This window comes from Trachemys scripta, chromosome 17, assembly GCF_013100865.1.
Source record: "Trachemys scripta elegans isolate TJP31775 chromosome 17, CAS_Tse_1.0, whole genome shotgun sequence".
NCBI classification, from domain to species: Eukaryota; Metazoa; Chordata; order Testudines; family Emydidae; genus Trachemys; species Trachemys scripta.
In genome coordinates this window covers 15,350,753-15,371,114 of record NC_048314.1, presented here as the reverse complement: position 1 = coordinate 15,371,114, position 20,362 = coordinate 15,350,753, and the positions used below count along the sequence as shown (strand labels likewise).

At 48.4% G+C, this 20,362-nt stretch overlaps 2 protein-coding genes across 2 annotated transcripts in view; both read right to left on the bottom strand.

The window, feature by feature from the left end:
* Nucleotides 1-2,103, bottom strand: part of ABL1 (ABL proto-oncogene 1, non-receptor tyrosine kinase) — a 120,579-nt gene extending 118,476 nt beyond the window's left edge. Inside the window, exon 1 of the mRNA XM_034793631.1 lies at nucleotides 354-2,103. Coding sequence (XP_034649522.1) covers nucleotides 354-489 — 136 coding nt within the window. The 5' untranslated portion in view covers nucleotides 490-2,103. The remainder of the gene's footprint in view (nucleotides 1-353) is intronic.
* Nucleotides 2,104-6,613: 4,510 nt separating this feature from the next.
* EXOSC2 (exosome component 2) lies at nucleotides 6,614-18,565 on the bottom strand. The gene is made up of 9 exons (XM_034752004.1): nucleotides 18,394-18,565; nucleotides 17,150-17,251; nucleotides 13,719-13,764; nucleotides 12,947-13,036; nucleotides 11,978-12,043; nucleotides 10,971-11,039; nucleotides 9,953-10,129; nucleotides 8,644-8,772; nucleotides 6,614-7,563 (listed from the first exon to the last, which is right to left on the bottom strand). Exons 1-9 carry the CDS (start codon nucleotides 18,516-18,518, stop codon nucleotides 7,483-7,485), a joined length of 885 nt encoding a protein of 294 aa, XP_034607895.1. The 5' UTR covers nucleotides 18,519-18,565; the 3' UTR covers nucleotides 6,614-7,482.
* Nucleotides 18,566-20,362: the final 1,797 nt, after the last annotated feature.

The window sequence follows — 20,362 nt, the reverse complement described above, 5'->3', positions numbered from 1 at the left end:
GCATGGCATCCTCACTAGAGTCAATTGGTCCAAATTGTTCACAAACAAAATTCAAAGGATTTAAAATAAATAAAAAAAAAGTTTCTAAAATGTCTGCCCTGGATAACATTATGAAGAAGTTGCTTTCCCTGCAGTTAGCTATATAAGAATGCCCACTGGGGTTTCACAAAACTGGGAAACAGCAACATCTTACCAGCTGATCATACAGAGGGGTCACCAGCAACCTTAGGGAGCAGAAGAGGAAAGACACAACAGCTAATACCCTTCTTTTTAAAACCATTTCATACAATTTAACAAAACACTAATTTGCAGGCTAACTACAAATCAAACGGGGCACCAATCAAAACACCTACCATGTTCCACGAAGACATTGCAATGTGGGCCTCCATGCCTAGATGATTCTTTCTTCCCTGCTCCTTTGATAAAGTGCAGGGCAGGCAGACTTGGCCTCCTCTGGTCCCCAAGAACTTTTCCAGGCTGCTGCCCCATAAAGTAACGATAGGCAATCTTTCCCAGGACAAGAAGGGTGTGGAGACGGAGATCCCTGATCTTCCAGGTTGGCAGAGAATTTGGAAGTAAAATAATATTTTAGACGTGTGCGTTTGTGGCGTTTACTGCATCAGCAAACTGATCACTTTAAGCAGAGAGTTCAGTCAGCTGCACAAATTCTTTCTACACTTTAAAAACTGCAACAAGACTCTTCAGGTGGCTTTATGCAAAGCTGTGAGTTATAAGATGTTCCATTTACTTAGCAGCTACAACAAGTGTTACCAACGTTTCAAGTTCTTGTCTGTAAGGAGTCTTCCACTGAGTAAATGGGAACTAGTTCATCTTACCAATAAGAAAACCACATATAGGGTCACCCAGGCAGGAAATAGTCATTCCCATTGCAATCAGTGTCAAGGTTTCTTTTTTTCCTTTTCTTTTGCATAGCACTTAGTTAAGAAAGGCCAAAAAGCCAGTGATTTGGCTTCAAGTATTACTAAAGTCAGAGAGAGTCAAGTGTGTTAGAGTCATTTTAGATTTCCAAACAAGGTGCAGACAGTTCAAAGTCTTTGAGGATCCATAATGACTTTTGAGTGAGGTGGATGTTTCAGTGAAACTTGCAGTCATCCAAGCCCAACAGATCTGCCTTCTCCGAGAACAAGTTTTCTGCCACTCTTACCACTGCTACCTCTCCGACGCTCTGGGTAAAGTGAAGCAGGTGACTGGGCACTTCAGGATCATTTTGGAGCAGAAGCAATAACAATCATCACGATAACATGGTTAACGAATTACCCATCTGCACCAGCTTGCTGCTTATAAGGCAGAGAAGCCAACCCTGGCTTGTTCCTTATTGTTTCATGAAGGACATAGATGCCACTCTACTCAGGCCATTCGATGCTGGAAAGCGCAGTTAGGTCCAGTGATGCTCTCCAGGAGGAAGGTTTCTGCACAGTAGCCAGAAAAGGTCAAGCTGAGGTGACCAGGCAGGCTTCATCCCAATTGGGGAGCTTAACACTTTGAAAGGCCTGCTTGGTGAGTTATAGCAAGGCTATGGCTTCTGATCATCCCAAATCTTGGCAAGGGAATTAGAGAGGCCAAGAACCCTAATCCCCACATGCCCTGAATGGTCCCAGGGGCCAGAATAATGGTGTGGGGAGGAATTCCAATACGACAAGGGGCAGAAACCTCGGGAAGAGGGTGTCAAACCCTAGTCTGGGGTGAGGGGAGGAAAGAAAGAGGACGCTCAGTGCTGGTGGGGGAGAGGGGAGATCAAACACCCCGGGGGGGGGAGATAGAGAGGAATCAAAGCGGGGGGTCAAGGCCTAGTCTGAGGAGGGAGGAAGCCCCTTGGGGTGCAGGGCAGGGCAGGGTTTAAGCCCCAGTCTGGGGGGAGGGGACCCCAGAGGGATGGGGGCAGGGTTGCCGTCTGGGGGGAGCGGGGGCACTGACGGGTGAGGCGGGCTAAGGGGCCGGGGCCCCCCCTGAGACGGCTGCAAGTTCCCAGCTCCCCGGCTCCCCCCGGGCCAGTCACATCCCCGCCCTGCCTCCGGCCAGCCGCCGCCTCTGCCTCCTGCCGCCTCGCCGCCGCGGGGCTCTCACCGGCACCGGGCGGGGGGGGGGGGGGTCCGCTCCCGGCTCGGTCAGGGAGAGAGGAGCCCCAGGCACACGGCGGCCATGACGGGAACCTGCTGGCGCCCGAGCGAGGCTGCGAGGGGCGGGGCACGCAGCGGGCGGGGGCGGGGCGAAGGAAGGGGAGGAGGGGTGAGAGAAGTGGGGAAGGGGAGGAGGTAACAGAAGGGGGAGGGGAGGTGGCGCGGGGGAGGGGGGGAGACCAGAGTCGATAGGGAGGAACTGTCCCCAATTGTCTGACAGTCCCCCCTCAGTTTGGGGAGGGGGTCTCTAGTGGGAGTGACCCCCCACCACCTCTTTACCATTCCTATGGGACCTTGAGCAAGTGCATGTCAAACTATCCCGTGCCTCTGTTTCCCCACCTGTAGAATAGGGACAATACCACTTCCTTCCTTTCCCCCTTTGGCTGGCGGGGGGGATTAGATTGTAAGATGTGTGGGGCAAGGACTTTTGCTATGTGCTCACACAGCGCCCAGCACAACGGTGGGCTCCTGCTTGCCAGACACCTCCTTACAGACCTACTCTGAGCCTTCCTCTCTGACATTATACTTACCCAGGTGCGTGCCATGGAAGACAGTCATTTACCACATTAGGGTATGTGGCCACTGAGATTTCTGCAGCATTTCCAAGTCTTGTGGCCTGATCCTACCCCGGGCGCAGTACACCAAGCGGTTGTTGACGTTGCTCTCAGAGAGTACTTGGCACTGCACAGGATCAGGCCCGCTGAGTGGGCATGCCCACAATAAACCTAATTACATAAGCAGTAATGATCATTTGTTTTCAATGGTGCCCACTGTTCTCTATGTCTACTCACTCAATGCTGTTCCTGTCTGCTCCTCCAGGCAACCCCATGCAACTCCACTCCTCCTGGCAATTCTCGCTCAGACTGCTCCCCAGGTTGAATCTTTCATCTGACCCATCGTACTCGCTGGCTCACTACTCCCTCAAAGGACTTGTCTACATGGGGAAATTGACCAGAATATTGCAGAATAAACTATTCCAGAAGAATTCCCCCTGTGAACACTGTTATACCGGAAAAAGATTGCCTTCTTCTGATTTAGCATAGTCCATTTTGGAAATGGATTAAGCTAAACCAGGAAAAGATATTCTTATATTTCAAGGAAAAAGAACATCCATACAGGGAGTTACTGCAGAATAGCTATCCTGCTTTAAATTCACCTTCTACTTTATTCCGTGACAACTTCCCTGTGTAGATAAGCCATAAATGTCACCTTCTCCCATTAGGTTACAACTGACTCTGTAAAATGACTAACCCCATCTATGTTGTCTACCATGTACCAACAAATTCCATTGTATCCCACCACATTCTACCCACTGTTCCCTGTATTTCTGTCTTGGGCATCTGGCAACATGAGCTTTCCTCCCTTGATTTAGAGATGTCAATGAAGTCCTGCATGGGATTATTTCTCTTATCTCACTGCTGCTTATTTGCTCTTCCCAGAGGATGGGCTGCAAGCTTGAGGTTTCTTTTCCAAAAGAAAAGGAACCTGGCAGCATTCTCTGAATGCAGCCATCCAGCTGATCCCCTTAAGCCAATCTGTTTTTCAATGCTGTTTGCAGAATATATAAATCCTGTTGTTGGCTATTTCACTCATTTAGACTGTCAACTCCTTGGGGCAGGGACTGCTCCATCTCTGTTTCAGAGAGGGACAAGCACAGCGACAGCGCTTAAAGATTGCCAAGTCTCTGAAACAATCCGCTCCAAGTTTTAAACTCTTTGCCCAACCCCCAGGGTAGCCGACAGGGCAGACTCATGGTCCTTCATGAGAAGACAGTGATGGATCCTCGTCCCACGAAGGCTGGGATTTTCAATTGCGCCTAAGGGAGTTAGGTACCCCATTTTAATGGGAGTTGGGCACCTAACAGCCTCAGACTCTTTTGAAAATGCCAGCCTAGATTCATCTCCCTCTCAGTGCAAGTGATGGGGAAGGGCAGGAATCAAAAGTGACCTACTCAGATAAGGGAACATGTCGGTTCAGGAATTGAATAAAGAGACTATGTGAACCCCAGAAATGGCCTTTGCAAATAGCCTTCAGGGTTTAGTTGTGGGTTGGTGCACTAGCAGGATTTGCATAGACCACTGGAGACCTCTAGCGGCCATTTAGAAAAATATCCAACTATATTTCTTAGAACACATGAAAGGAAATAGCCCCTTACCTGTGCTCATGCTTCTGTTCAGAGGCCCCTGCCCAACAGGACCAGTGGGTTAGTTACCTGGCTTCATAGTAATTGATATGTTCACACACCTTCACCTGTTTGACACGTCCAAGGAATCTCACTAAGAGCTAGAAACTTCCTCTGCTAAAACCAAAAGGAAACAAAAAGCTCAGATCTGAAACAGACAGGCTGGATTTTTAACTAACTTCTCACCCATCTCTGGCTGTAGATCCATGCATATCAACCTGTGTGACCCACATAGGCATGTGAGAGGGAGATGGGGCTGGTGAAAGACAAACTGGAGCATGGAACATGGTCTTATAACATGCAGGCAAAGACATTGCACATTTTCTGTTAGATAGATGCCCTTCCTTGTACTTCCTCTGAAAATTGAGCCTGAACATGGGCCATTTTGATTAGAGAGCCATTCAAGAAGAGGCATCACATGCTCCTTGCTTCCTCCATTCCTGAACCTGAGCCTGCTGGTGACAAGAGGAGGTCCCCTGGTTACAGTAGAAAGATAGTCCTGAGCTCTAAATCCAAGCCAAGCAAGTCAGTCTCCACTGGCACTAATCTCATTTGGAAATTGGTTTCTCTCACATCCTTCAACCAGATTAGCTAAACCACTTTCAAGAAAGGCTTAAGCCCATCTGCACTCCCCCTCCCTCAAAGAACCATTACGGGGTGTAGTGTGAGGTTGCCAGAGGTCCAGAAACATGGCAATATTTTACATTCACATAACAATTTCCAATCAAGCCATGTCTGGATGTCAGCTGACCCAACCCTCCTGGGAGGCAGGGAAGAGCAGTAATTTCATCCCTCAGCCCACTTTTAAACCAGGTTAAGGTGCTGAACGTGGTTTAAAAGCAGAGAGACTAGATAAGGATACAGAGTAGAATGTGGGTAATTCACCTGGCCTCCTTTTACTTGAGTCAATCCCCTTGGAAAGCAGGAACCATTGCTGAATACTGTCTTGCTACTTCTATTGCTCCACACCCAATAGCATTTGAAAGCTACGTACTAAAGCCGGGCAAAAAATCCCCCAATTCCCTCCCTCCAGCAACAAACAAAATCTTGACTCAGTGACTTGGGTAAAAAAATATAATCTGCTATCATACAAGGAACAGAAATGCTGCTAACCAATTCTAACATGCGCAGGGTAACGGTGTAAGGACACCCCTGGGGTTAAGTCTTCTTGGGTTGTTTTTCTCCATGAATACTTGAATGGCAGAGGTGCCTGCATCGTTCACAGGCTGCAGCTTTTAAGGAGGTAATCGCCGCAGTGTGTAGTAGGAAATGTTCTCAAACCTCAGATGCAGATAGTAGCTCTGGTCGCTCAAGGTTCCTGGGCCTTGCTGCATGGCGTGCGTTACATGGAACAGGCAACATACTCCTTTCACAGCTGTGAGCTGGAAGATGCAATAGAAAGCTTAGTGCAGCAGGCTGAAATTCTGCAAACTTGAGTGGAAACTGCCACCTAGTGCTTAGTCAAAGGCAACTGCAGGGGGCAACGCGAAGGAGATGGAAGGCAAATTGAGGCATATTTCTGGTTCCGATGGAAAGTCTTGGAGCAAAGGCTCCTGCAGGAAAGGGCTCAGCTGAGGAGTTTCAATATCAGTATTAGATTAAAGGACAAACAGGACAAGTTTCTTGGTTCTATCAATGGCTTTTCACTTTGCAATGGGCCCATCGCAGCCAGAATATCCAAGCACTTTACAAGCCAATTAATTCAGTCTCTGACCCCCCTTATGAAACTGGCATCATCCCCACTTTACAGACAGAGAAAACTGAGGCACAGAGAAATGGCAGACAGTGGCCAAACAGGAACCAGAACGCGAGTCTTGACTCAACGTACCCTGCTCTACCCACTAGCCTCACACCCCCCTGAGGATCCCAGGGAGGACCCACATTTTAAGGGGTGAGGTGTCCTCCCACCTCCCTTAGGATGGCACGGATGATCTTGACCTAATTCCCCCAGGGATCTCAGGGAAGCAACTATTGTGTAGGAGCCACTGCAAGCAAGGCCACACTGAGCAAATGAACACCACACAGGAGCACCATGCGGGGCAAGATGCCCCATGGAGGGAGGTGGGCAAAGTTTTGATGGAGAGTGGAGGGAAAGGCAGCCAGCAACACCTTAGCAAGGGATGTTTCAGCCACTTCTGCACAGGCAGGATGAAGAGATGGGACCCAGCAGGACGTAGTGCGTCCACTGATGTCCTTGTACAGGAAGTCCTTGACCTAAGAGTGGTTCCTTAGTGAGACCCAGTTCATCATGGTGGGACACAAGCTCATCCAAACAAACGACTCTCAGATTCTCTCTCAAAAACCATTCTTTATTGAAGATTTAAAAAAAAAAAAAAAACCCTCTAGTAGGAAACAACAGCTAAATCCTTCACGACCAGAGGAGCTCACAGTATCAGACCTACGAAATAAAACGCTTGGGATCATCACTTCCGCGCATGGGATGGGAAGACGCCTTTTGCTCTGGAGGATCAAGGCACCTTGCCTGACTATTACCTATGGGCACTCAATACGCAGTGAGATGGCCACCCAGCACCAGCGGGTTTTTGTACCATTCTGTGAGCTATAGTGTAAGCACAGAAAATGCAAGAACTGAACATCCAAATCCAGTGTATGTTTGGAAGGGGGCAAAGAGATCCGCACAGCACGCTGACATAACCATTCACAGGCTTGGTAACGAGTCCTGTCCTTTGGAGATGGGTAGCCGCAATGTGGGTCTTGAGGGGTAAAATGTGCATCTTGAATAAAGGACACATTGGCAGAGCTCCTATCACTGTCAAGGTCAACCACTGCTAGGACTGCTAACCCGATCTTGGTGGGGGTGGGGGAGGAGAAACCATAAGGCAAAACAAGAATATGTTGTTTCCTCTGTCCTCTAACAACGTGGACCACGTTAGGGGCACTTTAGAAGCACATTGCCCACCATGGCAACTAGTCTAGCGAGCTACGTCCCAGTGGCAGCTGCTCTTCACAAAGACCATACGTCCAGTCTGCAGGTTGAGGGGTTTACATTGCCCTACAAACCAGAAGGAATCCCGGAAGTGAGACAGGGAGAGTCAGATATTTTCTGAGCTCTGGAAAGACATTTAGGGGGTTGGGGCGATGCAGGAAGTTGGGGAGTCAATGCTGCTTTGGTGGGACTCCAAGCTGCCATGTCTCCTTCCCTCAACCCTCCAGTTCCAACAACCTCTGCCGGGTCTCCAGCACAATCTCCTGCATCACCTCTGGTTTGAGAAAGTCCTTGATCTGCAGTGAAAAGGAGAAGAGCAACGTTTGCAGTTGTGACCCCCACACATGAAGTGGACGAGGCCCTGCCAGGTGCACAGGGCAATGAACTGCAGGCAGGTGTTAATGCAGCATATGGAAACACCTGGGGCTGTGGCCCAAGCAGACTCGCTCTACTGGCAACAATCCCGACAGATGCCCCAAGTCCTGACAGCAAACTTACCCATGAGAAGGGAACTAAGTGAGTCGTGCCTAGTCTCTCAGGGATGGTCTAGATAATATTTAGTTCTGCCATGAGTGCAGGGGACTGGACTAGAAGACCTCTCAAGGTCCTTCCAGTCCTATGATTCTATACCTACTGAGGAGTTGAGGGCACAGAGACACCACAACCCTTCTGAAATCATATGCTTCGGTACTTAAGAAGGAGCATTATATTGGAGGTGGAGCTTGACTGCATGTCCCATCGTGCCTGGGAGGCTGACACCGGACATGAAAGCAGGAGACCTTTTAAGTCTCTGTCTGTTTGGTGAGGACAGGAGAACAACGAAGGCTTGTTGATGGGATCTCAGTGATAGCATATGGCATTACAATCATTAACAAATCATGGGGCAAAGGGGTGTTGACTGCACCATATCCAGCTACAGAAAGTCTAGCACCAGGAACCTTCCAGCATTGGCAGGGGATGTGCATATGGGAAAGAGAAGACAAAACTCTGACCTTCCATTGTATGTGAGACACCTCCTCCTCACCTCACCCTACCCTGGTGCAATTCCAAACCCTGGTTTGACCAGGATCAGAGAGGAAGGGGCTGTTCTTTCACCCAGGGAAGAAAACTTGTCATTGCTAGTGAAGGAGATAGTTGTTTCTATAGAGCCCAAGTTGAACATTACCTGATGTAGGGATTTTCAACCCATCCCCATCCCAACCTTTCCACAGCCATCCGCTTCACGCTATGACAGAGGACATCATATTGCCGCTTACGACAAGGATCTTCTGGGTGGATCCCAGGAAATGAAAGCATGCACTGTCCTACTGGCTTTGGGGTAAAGTAGTGTGGCCTGTGCAGCAGGGAGTGAAGAAAGCAGCAACTGGACTCAATACCTGATGGGGAAGGGAGGCCTCGTAGCAGTACACAATGCTGGTGTCGTAGAGCATCAGCTTCTGAGCAACCAGAGCCAGGATGCAGTTCCGGAGTCGTGAGATTACCTCCCGGTCATGTAAGGAGACTGGCTGACAGGGAAGCAAGGATAAAAGGGAAAAGACACGGAATGTGAGAAAGGGATGAATTTGCAAGGAAGTACTGGAGGTCTAGGACAATGCAAGCGTCACTCCAAACCTAAAACCACATCCAGTTACTTGCATCATCTACGTAATACAACTTCTCTCCCTGATAGTGAATTCAAATGTCTAAGGAGACAAGGGAACTAGTGATTAGAGCAAGGACTGGGAGCCAGGAATCTTGGGTTCTTTCCACACTGCCAGGTAAGGAATGTGGTCTATCAGTTCTGGTCAACAGCTACTCACTGCCCATGATATGCTCCACTATAAAAGAAGCCTGGATGTTCAGACAGACAACTCTTTGTCTGAAGATTCCCCCAATTCCCCATCTGTACCTCCATCCATTTCCTCACCTAAAATTCCACGTCTCGGGCAATGTTCTGCCATCCAAAAGTGGAACTGCAGCTTTTTGTAGCCCACTGACGCTGTTCCTTACATTGGCTGAGTGCGCCATGCCTGCAGCACACACCAGAGGGACGAGAGAGATCAGGACCGAGCACTAAACCCGGGCGTCCCACAGGGCAGCACAGACTATGACCATGAAGCTACGCAGCTCTCTGTGCAAGGAAGAGTCCCTGGCCATCTCCCCACACAAGCCAACTCACTCCACACAGGCAGTACTAATGGAACAGTCCAGTGTTTCAGCGAGGATGCATGCGGTTTGCTGGTCAATATTAAAGAGCGAGGAATTCGGCTAGCAGTTCACCGTGCGTTAGGTATATGAACAAATCACGGAGTTGCTGACTGAGCCAGGTGTGGTGGTTCCCTGCCTGCTCCCATGGTGGTGGTTCCCTTCCTTGTTTCCAACTGCTAATTCACACTAGCAGACAGCTACGGATATAAATATTTCCTTATTGTGTTCCACATAAAAGCAACTGCTGTCGTGTCCCCCAGGGCATTCCGTGATTGTGAACAGAAGGGGAGATGCTGCGGTGACAATCTCTTTATTCAGGTGTGGGCCATGCTATGAAATGTGAGAGAGCCCTTAGGTAAACCCTGGACACGGGTTCCCTTTACCGTGGATACCAAGGTCCTGTTGCTTGATGCCAGGCTACTGAAATACAGCTTGATAAAGAGGCCTTTTGACGAGCAACTAACGAACCCAACCACCTCTGAAGCACTGTTTCCTCACCTCCAGATTGGTGACAAAGCCCCCTGCCTCTTCATCCTTCTGCTCGGGCGTTGGGTAGATCCAGATGAAGCCGTTGTTGCCAAGGATCACGGAGGCGCCACAGGGCAGATCATGGAAGTGAGTCTTCTGGCGTTTCACGAGGGAGGGAGAGACCTGAACAAGCACACCCTGGCCAAGCTGAAGAGGAGAGTGACACTTAACGTGAGAGGGGTGTGGCCTGACCACTGACACCAACTCCATTGGTGGTCTGGGAGCCAACCAACTTCAACTCAGTGCTTTGCTGTCCCCGTCTGGGAAATGGGGATACCAACCCTGCCTGCCTCCAGCGTGCTGGGAGGGTTAACTAATGCCCAGGCAGCGCTTTGAAGACACAGTGCTATGGAAGTGTTCAGTGAGAGAAAGATCGTACCAACACGCCATCCAGCCTTCCCAAAAGGCAAAGAATGAGAGAGGCTCCATTTAGCAGCACATTTGATCCAGTCGCCGTCCTTCACCCTTTGTGCAGTAATCCCGCTCCGCTTTCAGCTTTGAAGTGCTAATATCCCGGATCTGATAACCCTGAACTGCAGCCTAAGTACAAATGGTCCATTGGCTTATTTCAACACACAAGACCAGAGATAAATGCCAGGCACATAAAGCCCCAGAGTCCTGGGGCAAGAGAGAGAAGGAAAAGTCACAGGCGGTTCTGGGCAGGAAGAGCTATCAGGAAGTTTCAGCCAAGGGCGATTTCTCCCCAGGGTTCTGATAGCCAGAAGGGGTTCACAATCTGTAATTGCTGATAGGGAGGGTTAAAGGGCAAATGGACAAGATTCATTTCACACTGGGGGGACTCTGCATTTTATTTCACTTTGGGCCCCGGTCCCTTCATCTTCCCAGCCTGAAGATAAAGGTTAGTAACCATATCTTGTTCTTATCTAGAACCCTTCACTCGGGAGTCAACTCTGCTCTCAGTTACGCTGGTGTACAGCCGTACAAATTCCAGTGACAAGGAAAAGTAGCAGTCTGCTCGGTACCTCACCTTCCCATATTTCAGACTCCGCGTGTGCAGTGATACAGCCCCATCAGAAAATACTGCCTGGACTTCTGCCTGGTAGTGCTGCTTAAGGAAAAGAGAAGTCTGCTTCCAACCAGCCTCACCAGCCTTCATTCCCCCACCTCCCATCCCTCCCACGGTGCAACCCCCAAATGAAATATTCAGGTGGAGTTTCCCTTTATCCCATAGTTTTCCACCAATCCCCAGCATTGCTGTCTGATGGTACTTTCCTTGTCATTTCAGGCCAGCCTAGGGGCTCAAAACTCAGTCTTTTTTCTCGGCCTGGTAGCCTCACACAGGACCATGCAATATTGGCTACGGAGTGACATATCAGCCCCCAAGACAACACAGGCCCCCAAGCCCAGGTCCATCCCCCAGCTAGCACACCAACAATTAGTCCTTGGGAAGTGGGGAGGGAGGGCAAATGTGCAGAAGAAGCAAACTGGAGGTGAAGGATTTGGGGAACAGCATCCAGACCGGGAGTAAGATCAGCCTGATAAGCCTGGGAGACCGCCAGATAAGACAAATTATAGAGTCTAAGATTGAGTGTCTCTCACAATGGTCAGCAGATGATCTCTGCCTTCAGGGATGGTGTATGAAAGTTGTTTCCCTCCAGCAGCCATCCTAGGACAGATGCTTCCTTCAAGCAAGTATCCCAGAACAGGATTAGAGCCTCATGGAGAGGCTGTCCAGTGCTCCTGACCATGATACACCTACTGTTTAGGCAAAAATGGGACCTAAAGCCAGACAGAACTGGGGAGGCAGACAAATGTCAGGTGGAAACAAAGGTGAGTATAACACCCTTCATGTCCTGCCTTCCTGTCCCACCTATTTCAGTCAGTGGTGGAGGAGAGAACTCTTGGATCAGGTCACACATATGAAGAAAGAAGGCTCATGTTCTGATTAACAGAGAGAGTTAATCTGTCGGCATTTGGTTATGCACCAAAGACCCTCAGAGGTCTCCTGCCTAAATGCAAATGAAGGAAGGATACGCTGATAAGATCCCCTTCCTGTAGATAGTCCCTCATTGCAAGCTCATCCTCCGCTGATCTCCTCCTCTGAAAAGCACAAAGGGAGGAAACGTTATGTGAAAAAGTAACTGATCACCATCCATTTTAAGTCCGCCCACCTCTCAAAGCTCTGCCACCACAAGCTAGGGGGCACGGCTTCCTTAGACCAGCAGGTAGAGCACCTGTCCTTCAGTTCTAATCCTACCACCTGCTTCTTTCTATAGATCAAGGGATACCCAATCAAAATGTGTCCAGCAGTAGGGTAAGGCACTGGAGAATATACTGTAGGAACAATCCTGCCTGGCCAGGATGAGGGTAGCTGATTGGATGGGACCCAATACGCCTCTTCTATCTCAGAGTGCCACGATTCCCATAACCCAGAAGGGTAAAACATGCAACAGCTACATGAACAGATGCACGTCTACACTTCAAGCTGGGAATGGGATTCTGAGCTTGAGCAGACATACCTGTGTTAGCTCTGATTGAGCTAGCATGCTAAAAATGCAGCACGAGCAACAGGTGGGGCCAGCTGGCCCAAGTACATAGGCACGCACTCTGGCAGGCACGCACTCAAGGCTGCTGCAGCTACACACTATTTTTAGCATGCTAGCTTGATCAGGGCAAACTTGGGAATGTCTCCCCCCAGCTGCGCATTACATCTCCAGCTTCAAGTGTAGTCCTACCCACTGAGGGTATCAGTTATGTAGAAGGAATGACACTTGATGGGATGAGCTGCCTTTGTGCAGAAGGTCCTGGAAAGGGGTACAGCAGATTAACCTGCAGACTTGCACGCATAGATGAATTAGCTGGGCACCAATGTTGCACTTGAACAGCAACTGAGGAAAGCGACCCACAGCCTTGCAGCTCATCTCAGCGCCTAGCTCCTCACATCTGCTGCCGTTGAGCAGCAAGAAAGTAATCCAGCAACACACTATTTGGGATTTCACTCACCAGCTCCCCTCCTGGTAGGTTCATGGATGAGAGAAGCAAGACTGAATCCAGCCTGGCATTGGTCTCCACCTTCCATCGTTTCTGCTGAACCTGAGGGGGAGGTAAGAGAAATTCCTCTGTTATTCTGAAACATCAAGCATGTGCTTACCAGTGGAGCAGGACTTTCAATGGCCAGTAGAACCACAGTCCCCAGCAATCCACACCAACCAAAGAACTTCATGAAGAGGAGTAAGTGACGAGATTTGTCCCGTTCTCTGTGTATGTGAACATGCCCCACCTGGTACATACATCCACTAAGAACATTAACAGGGGGTCTCAGGCACAGATGTAGCACACAAAACGACTTTTAACTCAATTTTTAGGACTCCAACTAAATGTTACATTAACCGTCTCCCTTTAATCCAGAAGGCTGATATCATCTCCATTCTACAGATGGGCCATGACTTCCTTAACGTCATACAGCAGCACAGCCTGGAATAGGATTCAGGATCTTAAAAAAGGAAAGTCCAATACAGTACAATGCTGAATTCTCTCAATGCCCAGTGGCAGGCCCTAAAAAGCCTGGATGCTAAGGTGCTGGGCGCACTAGAAATGTCATCCATCAGACACAGACGCACCAATGATAGTCCGATGTTGTCACTACTAAACCGTACTTCTCACTAAAACACTCTTACATTTTAAATGTAGGACAAGCATAATTCTGGTTTTAGTAGGTTGTCAGGGAAAACGAGTCATTGGCAGGAAACAGCGGCTGGGATCTCCTTCGCCTTACCTCTGTGACTCTCCCAACCACAATGTCACCAACTTCCCCGTTATACCTGGGAGCAAGACAAAAAGGGAAATTCTGTTCACGCAAACCTTTTCCCGGACTGGCTCAGATACATCGCTCGACTCAGGTACATGTATCAGCATGACACTGATTAAAAACACAGCATTAAAAAAAAAAAGCAGGGCCGAGTCATAGCACTGGAGTCTGTGCAAACTGTACCATTGTTGTTTCCAGTACTAACGTTTATTTCCAGGGATTTGTAATTGGGCTCAATACAGGAGTAAGTGGATGAAATTCTCTGGCCTGTGTCACACAGGTCAGATTAAATGATCTAATGCGAGAAGCATGGGTAATAAGCAGGAAGAACTGGAAGTGCTAATAAATAAATACAACTATGACATTGTTGGCATCACTGAAACTTGGTGGGATAATACACGATTGGAATGTTGGTATGGATGGGTACAGCTTGCTCAGGAAGGATAGACGGGAAAAAGGGAGGAGGTGTTGCCTTATATATTAAAAATGTACACACTTGGACTGAGGTAGAGATGGACATAGGAGACAGAAGTGTTGAGAGTCTCTGGGTTAGGCTAAAAGGGGTAAAAAGCAAGGGTGATGTCATGCTAGGAGTCTACTACAGGCCACCTAACCAGGTGGAAGAGGTGGATGAGGCTTTTTTTAAACAACTAACAAAATCATCCAAAGCCCAAGATTTGGTGGTGATGGGGGACTTCAACTATCCGGATATATGTTGGGAAAATAACACAGCGGGGCACAGACTATCCAACAAATTCTTGGACTGCATTGTAGACTTTTTATTTCAGAAGGTTGAAAAAGCTACTAGGGGGGAAGCTGTTCTATACTTGATTTTAACAAATAGGGAGGAACTTGTTGAGAATTTGAAAGTAGAAGGCAGCTCGGGTGAAAGTGATCATGAAATCATAGAGTTTGCAATTCTAAGGAAGGGTAGAAGGGAGAACAGCAAAATAGAGACAATGGATTTCAGGAAGGTGGATTTTGGTAAGCTCAGAGAGTTGATAGGTAAGGTCCCATGGGAATCAAAACTGAGGGGAAAAACAACTGAGGAGAGTTGGCAGTTTTTCAAAGGGACACTATTAAGGGCCCAAAAGCAAGCTATTCCGCTGTTTAGGAAAGATAGAAAATGTGGCAAAAGACCACCTTGGTTTAACCATCAGATCTTGCATGATCTAAAAAATAAAAAGGAGTCATATAAAAAATGGAAACTAGGAGAGATTACAAAGGATGAATATAGGCAAACAACACAGGAATGCAGGGGCAAGATTAGAAAGGCAAAGGCACAAAATGAGCTCAAACTAGCTACCGGAATAAAGGGAAACAAGATTTTTTATCAATACGTTAGAAGCAAGAGGAAGACCAAAGACAGGGTAGGCCCACTGCTCAGTGAAGAGAGAGAAACAGTAACAGGAAACTTGGAAATGGCAGAGATGCTTAATGACTTCTTTGTTTCGGTCTTCACCGAGAAGTCTGAAGGAATGCCTAACGTAGTGAATGCTAATGGGAATGGGGTAGGTTTAGCAGATAAAATAAAAAAAGAACAAGTTAAAAATCACTTAGAAAAGTTGGATGCCTGCAAGTCACCAGGGCCTGATGAAATGCATCCTAGAATACTCAAGGAGCTAATAGAGGAGGTATCTGAGCCTCTAGCTATTATCTTTGGAAAATCATGGGAGACGGGAGAGATTCCAGAAGACTGGAAAAGGGCAAATATAGTGCCCATCTATAAAAAGGGAAATAAAAACAACCCAGGAAACTACAGACCAGTTAGTTTAACTTCTGTGCCAGAGAAGATAATGGAGCAAGTAATTAAGGAAATCATCTGCAAACACTTGGAAGGTGGTAAGGTGATAGGGAATAGCCAGCATGGATTTGTAAAGAACAAATTGTGTCAAACCAATCTGATAGCTTTCTTTGATAGGATAACGAGTCTTGTGGATAAGGGAGAAGCTGTGGATGTGGTATACCTAGACTTTAGTAAGGCATTTGATACGGTCTCGCATGATATTCTTATCGATAAACTAGGCAAATACAATTTAGATGGGGCTACTATAAGGGGGGTGCATAACCAGCTGGATAACCGTACTCAGAGAGGAGTTATTAATGGTTCCCAATCCTGCTGGAAAGGCATAACAAGTGGGGTTCCGCAGGGGTCTGTTTTGGGACCAGCTCTGTTCAATATCTTCATTAACGACTTCGATATTGGCATAGAAAGTACGCTTATTAAGTTTGTGGATGATACCAAACTGGGAGGGATTGCAACTGCTTTGGAGGACAGGGTCATAATTCAAAATGTTCTGGACAAATTGGAGAAATGGTCTGAGTTAAACAGGATGAAGTTTAACAAAGACAAATGCAAAGTGCTCCACTTAGGAAGAAAAAATCAGTTTCACACATACAGAATGGGAAGAGACTGTCTAGGAAGGAGTACGGCAGAAAGGGATCTAGGGGTTATAGTGGACCACAAGCTAAATATGAGTCAACAGTGTGATGCTGTTGCAAAAAAAGCAAACATGATTCTGGGATGTATTAACAGGTGTGTTGTGAGCAAGACACGAGAAGTCATTCTTCCGCTCTACTCTGCGCTGGTTAGGCCTCAGCTGGAGTATTGTGTCCAGTTCTGGGTACCGCATTTCAAGAAAGATGTGGAGAAATTGAAGAGGGTCCAGAGAAGAGCAACAAGAATGATTAAAGGTTTTGAGAACATGACCTATGAAGGAAGGCTGAAAGAATTGGGTTTGTTTAGTTTGGAAAAGAGAAGACAGAGGGGAAGACAGATAGCAGTTTTCAGGTATCTAAAAGGGTGTCATAAGGAGGAGGGAGAAAACTTGTTCACCTTGGCCTCTGAGAATAGAATAAGAAGCAATGGGCTTAAACTGCAGCAAGGGAGGTCTAGGTTGGACATTAGGAAAAAGTTCCTAACTGTCAGGGTGGTTAAACATTGGAATAAATTGCCAAGGGAGGTTGTGGAATCTCCATCTCTGGAGATATTTAAGAGTAGGTTAGATTAATGTCTATCAGGGATGGTCTAGACAGTATTTGGTCCTGCCATGCGGGCAGGGAACTGGACTCGATGACCTCTCGAGGTCCCTTTCAGTCCTAGAATCTATGAATGGTCCCTTCTGGTCTAACAATCCATGAATAATATGGTTATGAAATCCACCAATCTGATGTAGATGGAAGCACTGATCTGATAAAGTCTGACAATTTCTACATTCACCCCAACTCATTTCCAAACATCTCCCACTGTTGGACACACACTGAGACCATCTGTTGGTTTATGCCCACCCGCTCTAAAGTCGTTAAGTGGGAAACGCGGTGCTAGGAATTACACAGAAGGAACATCTGATTTCTAAATAGGTTCAGAAAATGGCTTCTGCCTCAAAGCCTGTTCTCACCTGGTTTTCAGAGCTTTGACACAGATCAGTTTGTTCACTCTCTCCACAGCGCCTGCTACCGATGCGACAAGTTTCTCATCTCCCATATACGTGCCATGGCCCCTGCCGAAAAAGAATACATCAAACATCCACACATCCATCTGCCATCCCGACCATCCTGAGGCTGGCCAACCCACGTTTTTGCATCCCAGGCTTAGAGCAGTCACAGAATTATTAGGAAAAGAGTTCCCAAGTTCCCTAGAATTAAAACAGGAAAGTGAAAGGGGGCTATTTCCCCACCACTCTAGGGCTGAGGTCTGTCTCTCTCTCTACCCGGTTCGCAGCGAAGAGTCTGTAAAATAAAGATACCTGCAGGTGGTGACACAGCTCAGCCTCCATCCTCATGTGCACTAGTGGTCCAGCTTTAAGTGAGACTGATAAGCCCCTTCCCAACACTGCAGATCGGGAGAGTGACTTGGGGCCAGCTCTAAGCATGAGACGAGCAACAGAGTGGGGGCACTGAGAAATTTACAGCCAGATAAAAAAGACCCACCAGACCTCACCCCACTCCTCGCCGGCAAGGTGAGCTGTGGGGGGAAACCAAAGCAGGACAAGCAACTGTTCAGGGGTCCCCTGAGTAACCACAATGACTCTTGCTTGCGGCCCCAGCCCCCAGGAGAAGCTGTTTTCTGCAACTCGACTCTGGGGGTAGAAGCAGGGGCAGGGAGGAATGAGCAGCCCCCCCAAAAAACTGGGATTGAAGGAGAACTCCTCTGTTAATTCCCAGTAACCCTTGCCCCTGGGATGTTGTGGGGGAAAAGACCCTATCCCCAAACCCTCGGAACGGGGACAGGGAAGCTGCAACATAGCCCCATTCTGTGCAGTATAAGGGAGCCTGCCCCATAGCCTTAGCTGCTGGGATGGGGGGGAGAGGGAGGGCTGCCACTGGGATGCAGGGGGGCAAAAGGACCCTGCCCCATAACCCACGCCCTGAGGAAGGGGGCTGGGCTGCACCCTAGCTACATGTCTGGAGGGATAAGGAACCCTGCCCCATAGCCCATGCCCTGGGGGCGTGTGGCGGCGCCATAGCCTCAAGTTTGGTGGGACAAGGGACCCTGTCCCATAGCCCATACGCTGGGGGGGGGGGGGGGTGTTGCCCCACAGCCCCATGCGGGGGATAAGGGACCCTGCCCCACAGCCTCAGTCTCTGAGATGGGGGGGAGGGCCCTACCAGTAGAAGAAGAAATGTGGGAGAGGCCCCTCACCTCATGTAGCCCGTGTCTGTGGTGATCGTGTCCCCTGGAGCCACCAAGTGCTTGTCGCTCCCCTGCGCCAGACTCTGGACCACCAGCTTGCGGGCCACCGGCAGCCGGATCTCTATTGCCGCCATCTTAGATCCTGGCAGTTTCCTTCGTAGGCTTCAGTGCCCGTCTGAACCACACGTTCTCTCCGCCATGTCAGTTACTGGCAACCGCGTGCGTGGGAGCTGCCATGTTGACTTGGGGCGCCGCCATCTTGGATGAGGGCCTGGCGAACCTCAGCAGTGATAAGGCTGCGGGAGGCCATATTGGATCCTGGCAGAAAAGGGGAATGGCCTTCACTGCGTTAGGTTCAAAGGAAGGGATAGGTGTTGGGCCATGTTTAGTGCTGGCAAGCTGTCTAGGGCTCTGGTGCCCTCCAGGAATATGCTCCCCCCCTCCAAGACAAGCCACATGTTGGTAATGCCCAGAGACAGTATTTCATCGTGAACACTGCACACTGGCCATAGTAACCGTGGGCATTCGGCATATTCGCCCCCCACATCCCCTTGGGGCCCACAGGCCCTATATGCCTGGCCAGCACTGGCACAGCGGGCAGCCACCCCCCTGCAGAACTGTGGGAAGCAGCACATCCCTGCTAAACGATGCTGCTGCAGCAGTGTTACCAGCTCTCATGATTTTGTCATGAGTCTCATGCGAATTATTGTTTTCCTTAAAGTCCCAGCTCCTGCAAACCAGATCCCAGAGCACTTAACAACTCATTCATGCACAGGCTCCATTTCAGCTATCCCTGAAACTCAGTCTACTCTGGAACACAGCAGCTGTTTAACAGCTCACAGCATTGCTAAATGAGTGTCTGACTCAGTGGTTCTCAACCTATTTATCATTGTGGGCCGCACATACAGCTCTCCATGTGTTATGTGGGCCGCATCCACTCTCTCTATATACTACCTGTATGGCCCTGAGGAGGTCACATGGGTTGCAGCTGTGTGCTGATTAGGCCGCAAGCATCCCATGGGTTGAGCACCACTGGTCTGACAGAAACGGCAATAATTTACTATCTACACATAGAAAGGAAAAGAAATGTAATATTAAGAGCTAATTTTTTACAACTAAAAAAATCAGCTCTTGTCATTTACCTAGTCATACTGTCACTTAGGGATTTAAGAGAGAGATCAAACCAAGGTCATCAGCCAATGCTTCCCATTGCATTAAGCCTAAATGCAGCACAGGCTTCCATCTGGTAAGCGAAATGATCTTCTCCACTCAAGTGGATGGTTATATCAGAGAACAGCTGTTATTATTATTAAATATTTGCACTGTGATAGCACCCCAAGGGGCCAATCAGGATAGGGTCGCCATAGAGCCAAGCGCGGTATAAACACATAGCAGAAGAAACTGGTACCTGTTCATAAGAACCAAATCATCATAATCCTTTCTGCCATTCAGCTCCTGTGCTGTATCCCACAGCATGATTTTCCTCTCACACCACAGTGGTGTTACTCCTGACAGCCCTGGTGTTAGAGAGAAAACATCAAGTTCACTCATTCCAAAGTGAAGCTAAAGAGAGCTATAGTGCTGTCTTGTATTAGACCTGATCCTGCTACGAGATCCACCAGTGATATCTGCGTGTATCCTAAGCAATCTTCTTGCTAGCGACATGACCATGCTGGACAGGAATTGATTAGGAGAGTGGCTGTTGGGGTATAAAAAGCAGGTCTGCCCCAGAACATTTGTACTGCCTAGAACATGGTATGGTACAAACAGGCCCTATTTAGGATTACAGAGCACTAGCAAATCTTGATCTATGATAGATGGATGCGTATTTGTCTTTAAAGGCCAGGGGATTCCAGAAGGAGGTGGGGATAGTCCTGTGTACCTTTGTGTTAAGTACTGCAGGAGTTATTTGTAATGAATGAAAATTGGGGTTCAACACCCTGTGCTTACATACATATGAACACCAGGTGTCTCTGGC